Raw genomic sequence first — 15176 nt, forward strand, 5'->3', positions numbered from 1 at the left:
ATGTCTTCTGATACTGATTATTAATCACAGCAGAAATACATCAGAATAGAGGAAAAAGACATAGTCCCAAACACAAATACCTGTTTTTCCAAATCATATTTTGCAGGAAAAAAAGTGCTGCAAAAAGAAAGTATATTAAACAGCCATTATTTAACAGTCTTGTTTAATGTGTAAGTAACATTCCTCATTGCTGAACAGGAAGTTACACACTAGATTTTTTCTTTGTCCAGTTACTGCAAAATTGACAAGTCATGAGTTATTTTTCCTCCTAGGACATTGATAGTGTGAAATCTGGTTAGCTCAGTGGTTTAAGGTCAGGGAAGGGAAAATGAATTCATGCATTTTAAAAGCGTTTTCTGGACACTCAGGTCACCCTGTCATTCTGACATCACAGGAAGTCGACCTCTGCATCAAGTTTTTTTTTGTCACCTGATTGGATCTAGTGATTGCTCCACTTCCATTGGATTGAATGCCATGTGATTTACTTATTTATTTTTTGTATTTGCTTTTACACATTTGTTTTAGCAGGCAGACTAATAGTGAGATTATTTAAAATGCTGCTATGCCAAAACATGTTCTTTTCCCCCCTCTCTTTCTCAGTTGTAGTCAGTTGTCTCGTTTTGCCGAGTGATAAAATAGTATGAAAGAAAACAAGTGATTTTCCGTGTATTCATCCATAAAGTCATTAGTGGGATCAGTAACTGAGCATTCAGCAGGTTTTATGTTATTTTGTCAGTGTACGTGGTCTTTGTCTCAGCTTTAGGATGATTGTGTGTGCGTGCGTGTGTGTGTGTGCGTGTGTATGCAGCACATGATTCAGTCGAACTGCGCTGGCTTTGTTACTACTGCTTGATTTGCATTAGCCAGAAAGCCCATCCCCCTTATACACACACACACACACACACACACATGCACACACACACATCTGAGCCAGCTGACCTTTGACCCTCGAATGTAGAAGGAGGGTGTGTGTGTGTGTGTGTGTGTGTGTGTTATGAGGTTTGGAGGCTCAGTTGTATACCTACCTAATGTTAGACCCTGCAGTCAGACTACAGCAGGGGCTCAAAGATCCCCCACACTGGCTGCTTGGAAAAGGCCCGCAGGAAACACACATACACACACACACACTCTCTCTCTCTCTCACACTCACACACTCATACACACACACACAGACATATGCATGTACTGACACACATACATACACAATGGCTAGTCAGAAATCCTGCAGGAAACTGCACAGGGGAATTCCTGCCAGGCCAGGGCGGATTATTTTCCCCCTTACTTCCTGTTCCTCCTTTACTCCCCCTCTTTCCTTGCCTCCCCTCTGCCCCCCATCTCCCTCCTTCTGTCTGCGAAGGCCTCTCCGCTTCCTCCTCGGGCCATGCTGTTGAATTGTACATTCATTCTACATGCTATTCTAAATTATTTAGCAGCGAATGCATTGTCTTTACATTTCTTAAGCGTGGTCAGCTGCACATTTTTAGACCACAAAACACTTGTTGTATTACAGCATAGCTTTTCCACGTTCCAGCTAATGACAAAAAAGCAGTGTGCCTTTCCAAGCTATTTTGACTAAGATTTTAAATGGTCATTTATTTATTCCTAAAGTCTTGGTGAACAAATGCAAGAAAATCCAGATGCCATTGTCAGCAAAGAGTACAAACAGCAGATTTCTTTTCTTGATGGTGGTTGTTAAGGAGGTGGGGGGTTGAAACGAACGGTCTTTTTCTTCCCATTGTGAGAGTCCCTGCTCAGAGTGATCATCTGTGTTTGACAAAGACAGAGAACATATCAGCCCTCTGATGTCATTTTCATTGTCTGAGGGGTTTCATGATAGATAGACTTAGACCACGTCCTCCGCTGCCACTCATATTTACCCCACACAGTCTCAAAGAGCACTTGGACATGTCAAATGATTGGGCCACTAATGGTCAGCAATATAGAGAAAGGCAAGAGGGCGCAGTAAAAGCCTTTGTCTGTCGCTGTATAATCAATTGAACTGATTGATAAGGGTGTGTCAAGGTTACATTGTGTGTGTGTTGTGTTTCCCACGCCCAGTGCTCTAGGTCCAGCAAGCATCTGTGTCACTGGGATGAAACTCCCCCTCCTCGTGTGTGTGTGTGTGTGTGTGTGTGTGTGTGTCTGTGTCTGTGTCTGTGTCTGTGTGTGTGTGTGTGTGTGTGTGTGTGTGTGTGTGTGTGTGTGTGTGTGTGTTATCTGACCCTCTAAGCTGAGCCTCTGTCCATCAACACCTACCTTTGGAATGTTAATGAAAAACAACAAGGGAATCCCTAGGAATTTACCTCTTTTTCTCGCTCTCTCTTTGTGTGTGTGTGTGTGTGTGTGTGTCTTCATCTCTGGTTTCATCTCCCTTTTCTTTAACCTGTCTGTGATAGATGTTTAAGTTCATTCTCACCTTGCAAATTCGCTTTCTCTGTCTCTTACTCTCCATCATTCCTCTTTCTTTCGCCAATTTGCGAGGAGAGCCACCTTGTTTAGAGTTAATTCTCTCTTCGCTATCTCTCTCACACACAGAGAAAAACACACAACACACACACGATATGAACTCGGCGGCTTAAGTCGCCTAACCCCGAGCGTTAGCGGAAGCCAGAGCATACAGAGGGGTTACAGTGAAGCTGCCATCTCCTGATTTGGCTGGCAAAGTCTGTTAACTGCCACTCAAACAGGAAGCCTGGCTAAACTGTCATCAGCCTCCGTCCAATCACTCTGCACCGGGACCCTGAGGGGAAGGGAGAGGGAAAGAGGCGAGTGGGGCGGGGGTTGTAGTGTTTTAGAGTTGTTATGGCACCAAGCATCGCAAGCATGTTGAGTCCTATGTCGTCTCTCAAGATCACTGCATATTTTCACAGCCTATCCTTGGGGCTTTGTGTGTCTTGTGTAGGTCTTTGTGTGCGAGTGTGCGCACATGCACCTTTCTGCGTGTGTGCACGTGCAGAGAGGTGTCGGGGTGCAGAGTGTGCATGTGAGGTGTAAATTCGCTGGCACCCTGTCGCCCCCTCAGGGGTGCGAGAGGAGGGTGGCAGTGCCTGTGTGTGAGCGAGGGTGTAAATTGAGCTGTGATGGTCCAAGTTGAAGGATATGATTGGGGCACTTAGGATACTATCTTTTCTAAACTGCAGTATGCCGAATTTGTGCTGCCTCCTACCCCTTATTGATTGTTTAGTGTTTTTTTTCCCCTCCCTCCTGCTCTTTGAGTGAGGAGATCTCCAACCTTTTATCTCTGACTGAGTCTTTGAAAGGAAGTGCCCTGTCTGTCTCTGTCTGACTTTTGCTTTTTCATCTTCTTCTTAGATCCTAGTAATAGGGCTGCATGATATTGGAAACAACTAACATTGCAATAATGTTGTTTTTCTGTGATATATATTGAAAGAGATACATGCTGTGTTATTCATGTACAGATATACAATTAAATATCATAATTTTTATTATTTAGTTACTTTAAAAGGTCTGTCCTCATCAAACAACAACAACAACAACAAAAAAACATGCGTGATGGGACAGTCCCATGACACACCCTTTTTAACTTTTAACCAGCACTGGGTTGTGGTACCACTGATAACAGAAATACACACACTCAAAAGCTGCATCATGTCACTAATCGCCTGCCTTTAGCATCCAGTTGACATTATCTGTGTGTCCTGCATGTTTCCCTGCAGGTGACATGCAGCTTCTGCATGCACAGCAAACCACAAGCAACAATGATTCTTGGTCAGTTTATCAAAACAGGCAGCGAACATTTTCAGCTTGTGGTCGGCGACTGGTGGAGCTTTGGTTGTTTGATGAACCGATCAAGTTATAGCTGCAACGATTGGTCGAATAATTGGTTAGTTTTCAAATATTAAATGAAAGTTAAGTAATTTTAAGAAAAAAAAAAATCCAATTTTTCTGATTCCAGCATCTCAAATGTGAATATTTTCTGCTTTGTTAAGTTCTCTGTGACAGTAAACTGAATATCTTTGGGTTGTGGACCCCTGGCTGCGACCAAACAAAACATCTGAGGATGTCACCTCGGGCTGTGAGAAATTGTAATCAACGTTTTTCACCATGTTATGGACCAAACAGCTAATCGATTAATTGAGAAAATAATCAACTGATTAATCGATAATGAAAAACGGTTATTTGCCGCTCTAGGTCAAGTTTATCCCCTCACCAGAGCACATAATGAACGTATTGCTGTGAATGCAGAGCCTGTGTATCACCAGCAGAAAACTGCCCAAGAATCCTTACATCAGACAAATTATGTTACATCACATTGACTTTTCTTATAGTCTTGGAAAATGAGAAGTGAATTTTTTGAGTGTTCCTCTTGTATGAAGCAGCAAAAAAGCCGCAGCACAATGGGTTTGAGTTTATTTGTCTTACTTGACATCACACAACCTAGTGTGTGACTTTTGCACATGTGCTATTTAAAGACCCCTTTTGTTTTTTATTTTGGTTATCTTTAACACATGTGGAGAGTCTGCATTACATTCCTGCCCTCCTTTTCCCCTAGAACAGTAATGTGTGTGAGTGGTGTGTGTGTGTGTGTATATATCTATATTTATCTATATTTATATATCAATATCTATATATGTATGTGTGTGTAAACATATATACATACATACATACATGTATGTATATATGTATGTGTGTGTGTGTGTGTGTGTGTGTGTGTGTGTGTGTATATGTATATATACACACACACGTATGTGTGTGTGTGTGTGTGTGTATATATATACACGTATATGTGTATATATATATATATATATATATATATATATGTATGTATGTAATATGCACTCATTCCACACTGTACGAACTGTAGTGTCCATAAAATGGGAGCTGCTGCAGGGTATAGATTGAAAGGTATCTGTGTGTTATTCTTCCTCTTTCTCTCCTCTTATCCATGCACTCTTCTTTTCAGTAGCTTCACACATCTGTTTCTCCTCCTCTTGTCCATCCTCAGAAACACAAGGAGCGGGACAGGCATAAACCCAAACACAAGAAAACGTCTATGGACCTGTCGCCTTCCCTTGTACTTCCAAACATCATGGTCCCAGACAAGGTGAGAGCCCCCGCTCTAACTTTTTGATCGTTACAGTAGGAGTGATTGGCATTAAGTTGTTTTAAAAGTTGGTCTTTTTCTTCATCCTGTCCTCCTGTTTTCCTCACTTTGGTCCTGCCTCTCTCATCTTCTTCTTCTTTGTAATTCTCTTTCCCTGTTCTTCTCCCTCTCATAACCTGTGCTCTTTTCCATTGTGTTTTTGTTTTTTATCATTCTTCTCCTGTCCTCCTCCAGAGTTACAACAGCAGCAGTTCTGGGGGAGGGGTCACCTCTCTGCCCGCATCCTCGCAGAAGCGGTTGGATGACAGCACTGCCCGTTTCACCAACGCCAACTTCCAGGAAGTGCCGTCGGCTCACTCTGGCGGCAACTCCAAGGATGGCGCGTCAGCAGACGGGGGGAAGGTGGGGTCGGAGGCAAAGAACAAGAAGAACAGCGGTGGAAGTCATGCGGTGGGACCGAGGGGCGGCCGCAAGTCTCTCACCTCCTCAGGGAAACCCCTCCCCTCTGCTGTGGTCACCATGACAACCTCCTCCACATCTGCCTCCGCCTCCACCGGGCCGTTCCATCAAGGTGAGACGGTAACTGCAAGCAGTCCTGCTTGTGTTCGTGCAGTGTTTCTGTTACAGTCATGCAGCTATGCAACCCACAGTTACAGTTACCCCACAGTTAGAAAAATGTAAATCATCATGTGGCATTGTTGTATGGCTCACCCACCAAAAAATAGCACATACAGTTGTAGTTGCAGCACAATTGTCCATATATCATGATTTTAATATTGAAATGAGAGCTATTGTTAAATTGCAGAATCAGCTGGAAGTGATCCTGGAAGGGATCCAGGAGCGAATCTGGCTCCCAAAACCAAAATTACTCCCACATCCCCACATCTACTAAAAATTCTTCAGGAAAGACTGGTGATTCGTGTGTGTGTGTGTGTGTGTGTGTGTGTGTGTGTGTGTGTGTGTGTGTGTGTGTGTGTGTATGCGTGCGCTGTGTCATTAGTTGGATTTTGGCCAGATATCAGACTGTTGTGTGTGTGTGTGTGTGTGTGGCCATGATAACGTCATCATCCTGGCTGGCCTCTGGCTCCTGTAATCTGGGGCCCTGTCTGGGAAAGGACCTAAAGAAATACAACACACATAATCACACTCGCTCTTTCTCTCTCTCTCTCTCTCTCTCTCTCTCTCTCTCTCTCTCTCTCTCTTTCTCTCTCCCTCTCTCCATCTCTCATACACACAAACTCACACACATACACACACTCACACTCGCTCATAGATAGAGAGAACATGTGGGGAGGTCAGGACCTATGAGGGAGCCAGTGCTCAGACTCAGCTCCTGTGTCCTGCGCTATCAGAACCCAGAGGTGCTTGTCAAGTGTGTGTTTGTGTACATGTGTGTTTGTGTGTGTTGTCAAATAGAGAAATACCGTGTGTGTGTGTGTGTGTGTGTGTGTGTGTGTTCGCTCATCTGTGTGCTTGCAAGACTGTGCCTCGGTCACATGGGACGACTGTATGATGAGGGAGCAGCAGATAGAGAGTGGGAGAGGTGATAAAACAGTCATTGTTATCTTGTCCACTGCTCCCATGATGATGGAAAAGAGAGCAGAATGGAAACTTTCCCACCAGTTATCCCAATGTTCGATCCCCCGTCTCCCTGTCCATCGCCTTTTTTTCCCTCACTCTCTCTTGTCTCTCCCACTCTCTCTCTCTCCCAGGCCTGCTGTTGACCAGCGCCAGCAAGACACCCTCTGCTGCTTCCTCCTCTGACTTCCTGAGTTTCACCGATTCATCGTTACGTCCAGGGGGCGGGACCACCTTCTCCTCCCCGCCGTCGTTCAGTAGCTGCCTTGTGAAGCCGGGGTCAGAGGGCGGAGCTTCAGAGGGAACCACTACACTCTTCAGCTCTCTCATGTCCGCCACGGCGGCATCTGGAGGTGACTCACTTTACCGTAACGTTTATTATGATGCAGTGTTGTTACTCAGGTGTGGGCTTTTTTTTTTCTCTGTTATTAAAAGATTTCAGTCTAATTTTACTACTGCTTTTTCATTATTGATGGGAGATAGCTGCTTTCCTCTTTAGGTTATTAATAATTACATTCCTGATAATGGCAATGATGGTTTAGTTTTATTGTATGTTATAGCAATTCTTTCACAAGCATATCATGTGTTCAGTACAACTGCATTTAAATGTCACTTATTTCAAAAAGGGAAAAGTTTTTTTTTTTCATGTTTTGATGTCTCTAAAAATTAGCTGAATCATTTCCAATCTACTGATAATTTAAAAAAATGAGAAAATATTGCAAAATATTTTTGTAATATCTCTTTCATTCATTCTTAAAGTATTATCAGTGGCTCAATTCTGCTAGTAATTTTTTGTCAATTACCACAGAACAGATATGTCAACTTTTGAATTTTACACGAAGATACAATAGTTAAAATATTAGAATAGAATTCAAGAAATATATTTACAAATTCAATCCTGTTTCTTACCATTGCAGTGGGCGGAAAACTCTATGAGAATTCCCACAGTCACACAGCCGGCGAGACGACAAGCCTGAGTGGAGCCGCTGGCTACAAACGACCCCAGCCTTCCACTGCGGGTCCAGGAGTGGGAGGAGGAGGAGCAGGAGGAGGAGAAGACGGGGTAAAGAAGAAGAAGAAGGGCAACTGGCGAAACAGATACACGCCCTGCTTCACTTCAGATGTGAAGCCGCTGGAGCCGGCACCCTCCCTAACCGTTCCCACCTCTTCCACCGCCAGCACCTCCTCCTCCACTGCCTCCCCCTCCTCATCATCATCATCCTCAGCACTCTCAGGCCGACCAGGCTCGGTCTCCAGCAGTGGAGGAGTAGGAGGAGGAGCAGAGCGGGGCCTGGGGGTCATAGGTGTCAGTGGTGGGATTCAGAAGTCCCCGTCACTTCTCAGGAATGGGAGTCTGCAAAGCCACAGCAGCTCCACAACCACTGGGACAGGTGAGGAGGAGGACACAGTAACACATACGCGCATACACACACACACAGACACAGCAACACACACACACACTCTCACATGGTAGCATTGCTGTTATATTGAGAGGGTGGAATCGGCCATCCTGCCGACTGGAAATGGTACCCTGCCTAAAATAATTGCTCTTGGACTGGTTTCAGTGGTGTTTTAATTGTCAAAGTACCCAAATACTGTTTCAGTTGTCTCTCCACCCGACAAAGTACAAAACAGAAATAGTTCCAGCACTGTTCTCATCAGTCACTGTGGGAAATTAATTCCAGCCAGTTAAATTCTGATGAATCTTTTCTGCAGCTGCTCAGTTCTTGTGTTTTGTTTTGTTTTGTTTTGTTTTTTGGGGTAATTAGTCAGCGGCTTGAGCAGGTGGCCAGCCATTGCTTGAATGTCCCATTGTATTCTGAAACGTCGAATGTTGCTGGTCAAATTTAGTGTTTATCAGACATTTGTGTCATGGTGACAGCACAAGTTGTTTCCTGCCGCAGTCATCATTTTCAGTTACCAAAATTCATTAGCAGCTCACACAAAAGGGAAGTGGTTTTTCAGGGATCTCAGTATACGTATGGGACGTTCTTGTTTTTGTTGCTTTTGTTGGAGTCCTCATGACTTTTATCACATGGCATCCATCTCCTTTTCCTGCTTTTCATTTCCACTAAATGTTGTTGATTTAAGCACAAATGCCTATGAAGTGCCTCTATGTGAAGCAAAGTATTAACATCGCTGTGCCAATGCAAATGGCAAAGGATTTGACACACCTCTGTAATCGGTTTCTTGTGTGTGTGTGTGTGTGTGTGTGTGTGTGTGTGTGTGTGTGTGTGTGTGTGCGTACGTACATGTGTGTGAATGTTATTCTCTCACGCACGCAGAAGTGGTCTTTCTCTTTTTTTTTCATCTGTGTTCAGTTGCTTGGCAACTGTCTTTTTGCTTTGGAGTTCCCCTGTGCTGATGGTAATGGCTCAGTGGTACGCCCCCCCGTCCCTGCGCCCCATGTCTCCCCTTTCTTCCAGAATTACCACCCTTCATTTTTATTTCTGCCTCCCACCTCCCACCCCCCCCCACCCCCCTCTCACCTGCTTTCTGCTGGTTCCTCACATCCTCACCTCACCTGTTGCTGCCTCATGCATTTATAGGTGTAAGTGTGTTTGCATATTCTCATGTGCTTCCATATATACAGAGACTCTAAAGGTGTTATTAAATCACTCAAACCATGGCCTCTCATGGTTTACTGCTTTCATAAAATAGCCACAACTCACTGGGTTAATAAATACCAAATGCAAACACTGAAGAACAGTTTTTTTTAAACAAAAATAATTAAATATTTTCTCTGAGGTAAAATAGCTATTAAATAATAGCAAAACAACATGGTCTGTAAGTGACTCATAAATACAGGTAGGAGTGGTGGTTTTTGATTTGTATGTATTTGAAACAACTGTCATACTTTATGACTGAAATTAAGAATTATTTTCATTATCAATTCATTGATTATTATTATTTTTTCAATCAGTCAATTAATCACATAGTCTGTAAAAATAAAAAAAATGACAAATGCTCATCACACTTTACCAGAGCCCAAACTGATATTAAAGAGAGAAAACAGAGAAAAGCCATCAAATCTTCTGTGAAGCTCTAACCAGATGTTTTTTACTTGATAAATTAAACCAATCAGTTATCAAAATTTGACTAATCAATTCAGTAAACGTTTCACCGCTAAGACAAAGATGTGTGTTTGTTGGATACTTGGCCATGAATTTAAGCGCAGAGGGACCGTAGCTGTTCATTTTCTAAATATATGTTTCTGCAGCAGTGGTGGCTGGCGATAATTTTGGTTTTGATTCCCAGTTTTGGTTCTCGTGCATTTTCTCCAGCGGTGGCTGCAATTTCTGGCTCTGGTGACTACAACTGCTGAAAGAAGATAGGGAAACAGTGGTGCATATGTGTGTGTGTGTGTGTGTGTGTGTGTGTGTGTGTGTGTGTGTGTGTGTGTGTGTGTGTGTGTGTGTGTTTGAATTGGTGTGTATCGTGTGTTCTTTCTCCTACTGTAAATATTTAGCTGGGGGTTAATGCAGGGCAGTAATGGGGAGGATCTTGTCGTTTATCTCACCCCCCATCCCGTCTGCTGTCTGCACCGCGCTGACGGATGGATAGTTAGGCTGATAGATATGTGTTGGTGGGTGAGTAGAGACAGGGGGTTAGATTTGGGCTAGGTTAATGTTTGATGGCAGGGGGGTCACTGATGGGACGGGGTGAGCTCGCAGAATGCAGCGGGATTGGTGAGAGCGGGAGCAGAGATGTTGGGCGGACAGGGGAAGATGATTTCATATAGGCTGGTTTTTGTGTGGGAGTGTGTGTGTGTGTGTGGAAAAGTGTGAGAAAAGAGGGTGTGCATGCATATAGGAGAGAGTGTGTGTGTGCACATGTGAGAGAGAGAGAGAGAGAGAGAGAACTGAAGTTAAAAAATAAACTACGGTAAATGTATTGTTTCCAGAGTCGTCCTTATTCTATAAATATCTTTTTTTTTCCCCTCCAGTCTAGTACATCATAATGTCAGATTTTATTTGTGTGTTTCTCAGAGGTCAAGCTTTGTGGGCACAATGCTAATTCTTGGACCTAGTTCTTCCTCTCTTTATGTTGAACTGTAATTTATTTTTTGCCTTGCACTGATGATGTCGCCCATAGTTGTGTTAACTAATACAGCAGAACCTCATTACTGCAAAACACAGGGGAAGGTAAACTGTTAAACCCAGCAAAATATTAAGATGGAAAAAAGTCATTTTAATACCAAATACAGCTCATTTTTTAAAATATGATTTTTCACGCACGTTTTCCAAGACATTCATGCTCCAATACATGCTACGTCATTAAGAAATTAGAGTGTCATCTGTGGATGGGGTCCAGTGTTTTGCATTTCAATTACAGTTTTTTAGGGGGGATTTTTTTTCCCCATCAGAATTTAAAAATTCTCTGCTTTGTCTCCTATCACAGTTTTGTCTTCTAGTATGTATAACTGCTTACAATTAGCATCCAACACTTTTATCTGTCAGTGTATTTTTTTTAAAGAAGTGTTTAATCATTGTGAGCCCTGATATTGCGTAGCTGAGTGCATAAAATGAGTAGGATTTGAATATTAAACTAGAAAAAAAGAAATATTTCATCCATCAGAAAGATTAAGAGACATTAAGCTTCATCTCAAAGGAGACTATTGGATGATGCGTGCGCGCGCACACACACACACACACACACACACACACACACACACACACACACACACACACAAAATGCAGAAAGCCTCCAACACGTCTCAGCACTTTATCAGAACAGTTTTAAAGTGACAGCACTTTGAAATACTTTGGAAAACATGTTGGTGTTAAATGTTAATTGCCTGGCTCCCAACAAAACGTGTTGCTGATTGAGGAAGCGTATGGTGGAGTGAAGCAAATATACAGCAGTTAAGTTTATCACCTTCACTCCTCAATTTGAAGCCTAAATTTGTGCTCAAACTTCATTGTCACTTATGTCTTGACTGTGAAACTGATATTTTTTCTTTGTTGTTGTTTTGTTTTTTGTTTTTTTGAAGTACACACACACTGCCAGATTGCCCTCTCTACACAGTTTCATGTCTGAATACCTTTTTGTTTTTATCTCAGTTATACAAGCTACTCAGAACAACAAATATTTTCCTGTTTTCAGTTACATGAGAATATCATAATTTTGCAGTATTTTCTGTTTGTCCCTAAAATAATTTTTTAAGCCAAGATTCAAAGCCTGCATCCGTGCCTTTTGCAAAACAGAGACCACATGGTCCTGATATTCTGCCTTTTTGTGCTACGTGAAATAAAATTTCCTTAAAAAATAAATAAATAAATAAATACATAGTGAATCTGCTGATGTGGCCAGCCAAGTTTTGGATGGACTTCAGTTTTTAGCCTAACCTAAACAGACAACATTGATTTCCTGTTGAGATATACCAGCTTGACTGGATCTCATCAAAGTAACCGAGATATTTCGTTGGTTCCAAACGTATCGAGTGGGAAAGGAAAGCGAAGTGAAGGGTCAGGTGATGGAGGCAGTTCTGCTGTAGAGGCTTAATGCCACTGATCACACAGATAGAGAAGACGTTTTACAAGCCTCAGGCCTGTACGTCGGAGCAACACGGGTTTGTGAGAATATTGCTTGTAGCTTTCGTGACGGGCGGAAAAAATGCCATTTGTTCTTTCTCCCCTTTTGTGGTTTTAGTTTTGATTCGGGAGTAGGTGTTTATTCCTAATGACAGCATGAAGTGGAAGAGCTTTATCATAATACTGTTTTTAATGGAAGCAATCAGTATTTTTTTCTTCAGGAACTAAGAAATACAGCCTTGTTAGGCTGACATCCATGCACTTTTACATTTATCTAATTGGTTGTGAAAACGTTTCATAAACGTAAAGGTTGTAGAATTTTCTGCACCCTGGCAGAAGCTCCCAGTCGAACTTAAAATAATGAAAATGAGATTTCTGAGGTTTTTCACCTGGCAGTGACTATATTTAAAATGTAATAGGTAATACAATATATCCAAAATGTCATTTACTAACATCATATACCTCAACAATCATGTTAACTTTTTAACTTTATTAATAACATAATGAATTATAAATAATAATAATAATAATAATAAACATCCATACACTATTCAGAAAAGACTAGTTCATTTTGTTATCTGTTTTTCTGCTAAGTCTAACTTCTATTTAAAAACTAATTTAAAAGATACTTTAAATTAAAAAAAAGTGGTCGTGTTGCATCATGAATTTCAGTCTAAATTCTTAAATGACTCTGCTGTTCCTTGTTTATGGCTCTTTCATCGTCATGTCCAGGTATTGTTGTTATCATCATCATCATCATCATCATTATTATTATTGTTATTATTATTATTATTATTATTATTATTATTATTATTATAAAGGGTTTGTAAACTACTAATTCCTAAACACACTACACAACCATCATACCAACTGGTTTTAAGTTTATTTTCAATTGTTTAAAGTCACACTATCATGCCACATACTGCTCCCATCTTTAGATTTGGGATACTGTATAATATTACCTTCTGTATTCATACACTTTAAGCCTAATATTGAATTAATATGAATCCTTTAAAATGTGTCCTTTGTCCTCTGCCTGCGCCGCTACACTCTCAGCAGCCCATTGTGTCTCTTATTGTTGGCATGAGCTAAATTCTCTGATAAACTGTTTGGTTGGCCTCTAATCCAGCTAGCAAAATCTTGAGGGAGCACAGGACCCCTCAGCCATGACAGCACTGCTTTGGGTATCAATCTTACTGGTGCATATTACAAAGCATTATAAATAGTATGTGGGCCCACGTGGTGTGTAACTCTCTCTCTCTCTCTCTCTCTCTTACTCTCCCTCTCTATCTCTCTCTCTTTCTCTCCCACCTCCCCCCACCCCTCCCCTCCTGGCACAAAGATCTCTTGTTCCCCCAGTGAATGTGTGCTGCCCTGAGCCATTCAGTCTTTTGTGGGGCTGAGGGGCCCTCTATCTCCCCCCTCCTCTCCTGGGGTCAAAGGGGGGCAGGGGCAGGGCTTACCCCTGGTTAGTGGGCGAGCAGAAGAGTATGTGTGTGTAGGGGGAGAGCGTAAAGCGATAAGAGAATGGTACGACGTGTGTGTGACTGTGTGAAAATGGAGCAGTTGGTATGTGATGTGCAATTAGCACATGTATTGAATGTAGCAGAAATATTCAATATAGAGTTCAAAACTATCTATGATGCGTCACGTCTGTGATCATGGTCGTATCATGTCAGTGATGCGGAAAGACCAGAGGAACAAGCAGAGGGAGAGCATGCGATGTGTCGCCTCAGGAGGAAGAGTCGTTTCATATAAATGTTCCCTCCCCTCTCCTCCTTCCTCTCTGTGTGTGAAAGCCCGTTGTGAATAATGTGGACGTGGATTGGTGTCATTAGATTTTTGCCAGCCACTCTGGGTCACAGGGAGGCTACCCACGCTGTGTGTGTGTGTGTGTGTGTGTGTGTGTGTGTGTGTGTGTGTGTGTGTGTGTGTGTGTGTGTGTGTGTGTGTGTGTGTCTTTGTACACATTGAGTACACTATGATGAAAATTAAAACCTCATTTTGGGGGTTGCCCTGGTGGCTCACCTGCCGCGAGAGCCCAGGTTCGGTTCCGGCCCGGGACCTTTGCTTCATGTCATCCCCTTGCTCTCCACTGCTTTTCCTGTCCTTCTGTCAAGTGGAGCAGAAATGCCAAAAAAGTAATCTTAAACAGCAACAATGAAAAAAAAAAATTTGGAGACACCCATCATTGCTGCAAATGTGTCATGTTTCATTGTAGCAAATGGCAAATTGTTGTATTTTCTCAAAGTATTAGAAGTTCTCCTTTTTTTCCCGGGTGAAAAACCAAGACAAGAAAATAAAATATTCCAGATGCTGGGATCATATTTAAAACTTGCCTAAACAAATTGTTTTAAAAACCACAAATTCACACATGCATTTAAAGTGAAAGCCCAGCCTAAACACACAGGACCATATTACTGCTATAATCATAACCTCAGCTGCTGGTATTTATGAACGTCACCTCTCCAAGAGCAATAATCCCATAGAAATGAGAGCAAAAATCTCAGGCTGCTACACTGACAGTGACTTGGACTGTCAGTGTAGCAGAGTTTGTAGACCAATAAAAACATTTGAGCCTTGAAGTTCAGATGAGTTTTATTTGTGTGTGGGGGATTAACAGCTTTGAACCATATTCCTGTAAAAATCATCCTCTTACCGTATTATTCCACTGAATTAGCAGGTGAGGAGGAGAATAACGCCGCTAACAGCTCTGACTCTCCACAGGTGTTTTCTCTGGTGCAGATGGGTTGTCGTCGGGGGTGGGATCCGTTGCCATGGGCGGGTCCACTTCTGAGTTGTCACAGCAACAGCAGCCCACACCCTCCCTAGCCCCTCCCTCCCCTTTCACCGCCACTGCTCCGCTAACCAGCACAGCCTCCACACATGTGAGTATACACACACACACACACACACGTGTATGTAAAACTTTGTCAATCTCGCCCTGTTTCACACAGTTTTCACTCAACAAACATGCTCACAAAGCACACCCGCCGTCT

General features: G+C 42.4%; 1 protein-coding gene across 4 annotated transcripts in view; it reads left to right on the forward strand.

The window, feature by feature from the left end:
* mllt10 (MLLT10 histone lysine methyltransferase DOT1L cofactor) overlaps window positions 1–15176 on the forward strand; it is a 51852-nt gene that overhangs the window by 23528 nt on the left and 13148 nt on the right. For all 4 annotated transcript variants that reach the window (XM_030078962.1, XM_030078963.1, XM_030078964.1 and 1 more), the window contains 5 exons: window positions 4967–5065; window positions 5300–5636; window positions 6778–6996; window positions 7561–8034; window positions 14905–15065. In XM_030078962.1, the coding sequence (XP_029934822.1) occupies window positions 4967–5065; window positions 5300–5636; window positions 6778–6996; window positions 7561–8034; window positions 14905–15065 (1290 nt within the window). The remainder of the gene's footprint in view (window positions 1–4966; window positions 5066–5299; window positions 5637–6777; window positions 6997–7560; window positions 8035–14904; window positions 15066–15176) is intronic.

Source organism: Myripristis murdjan, chromosome 20, assembly GCF_902150065.1.
Source record: "Myripristis murdjan chromosome 20, fMyrMur1.1, whole genome shotgun sequence".
Lineage (NCBI taxonomy): Eukaryota > Metazoa > Chordata > Actinopteri > Holocentriformes > Holocentridae > Myripristis > Myripristis murdjan.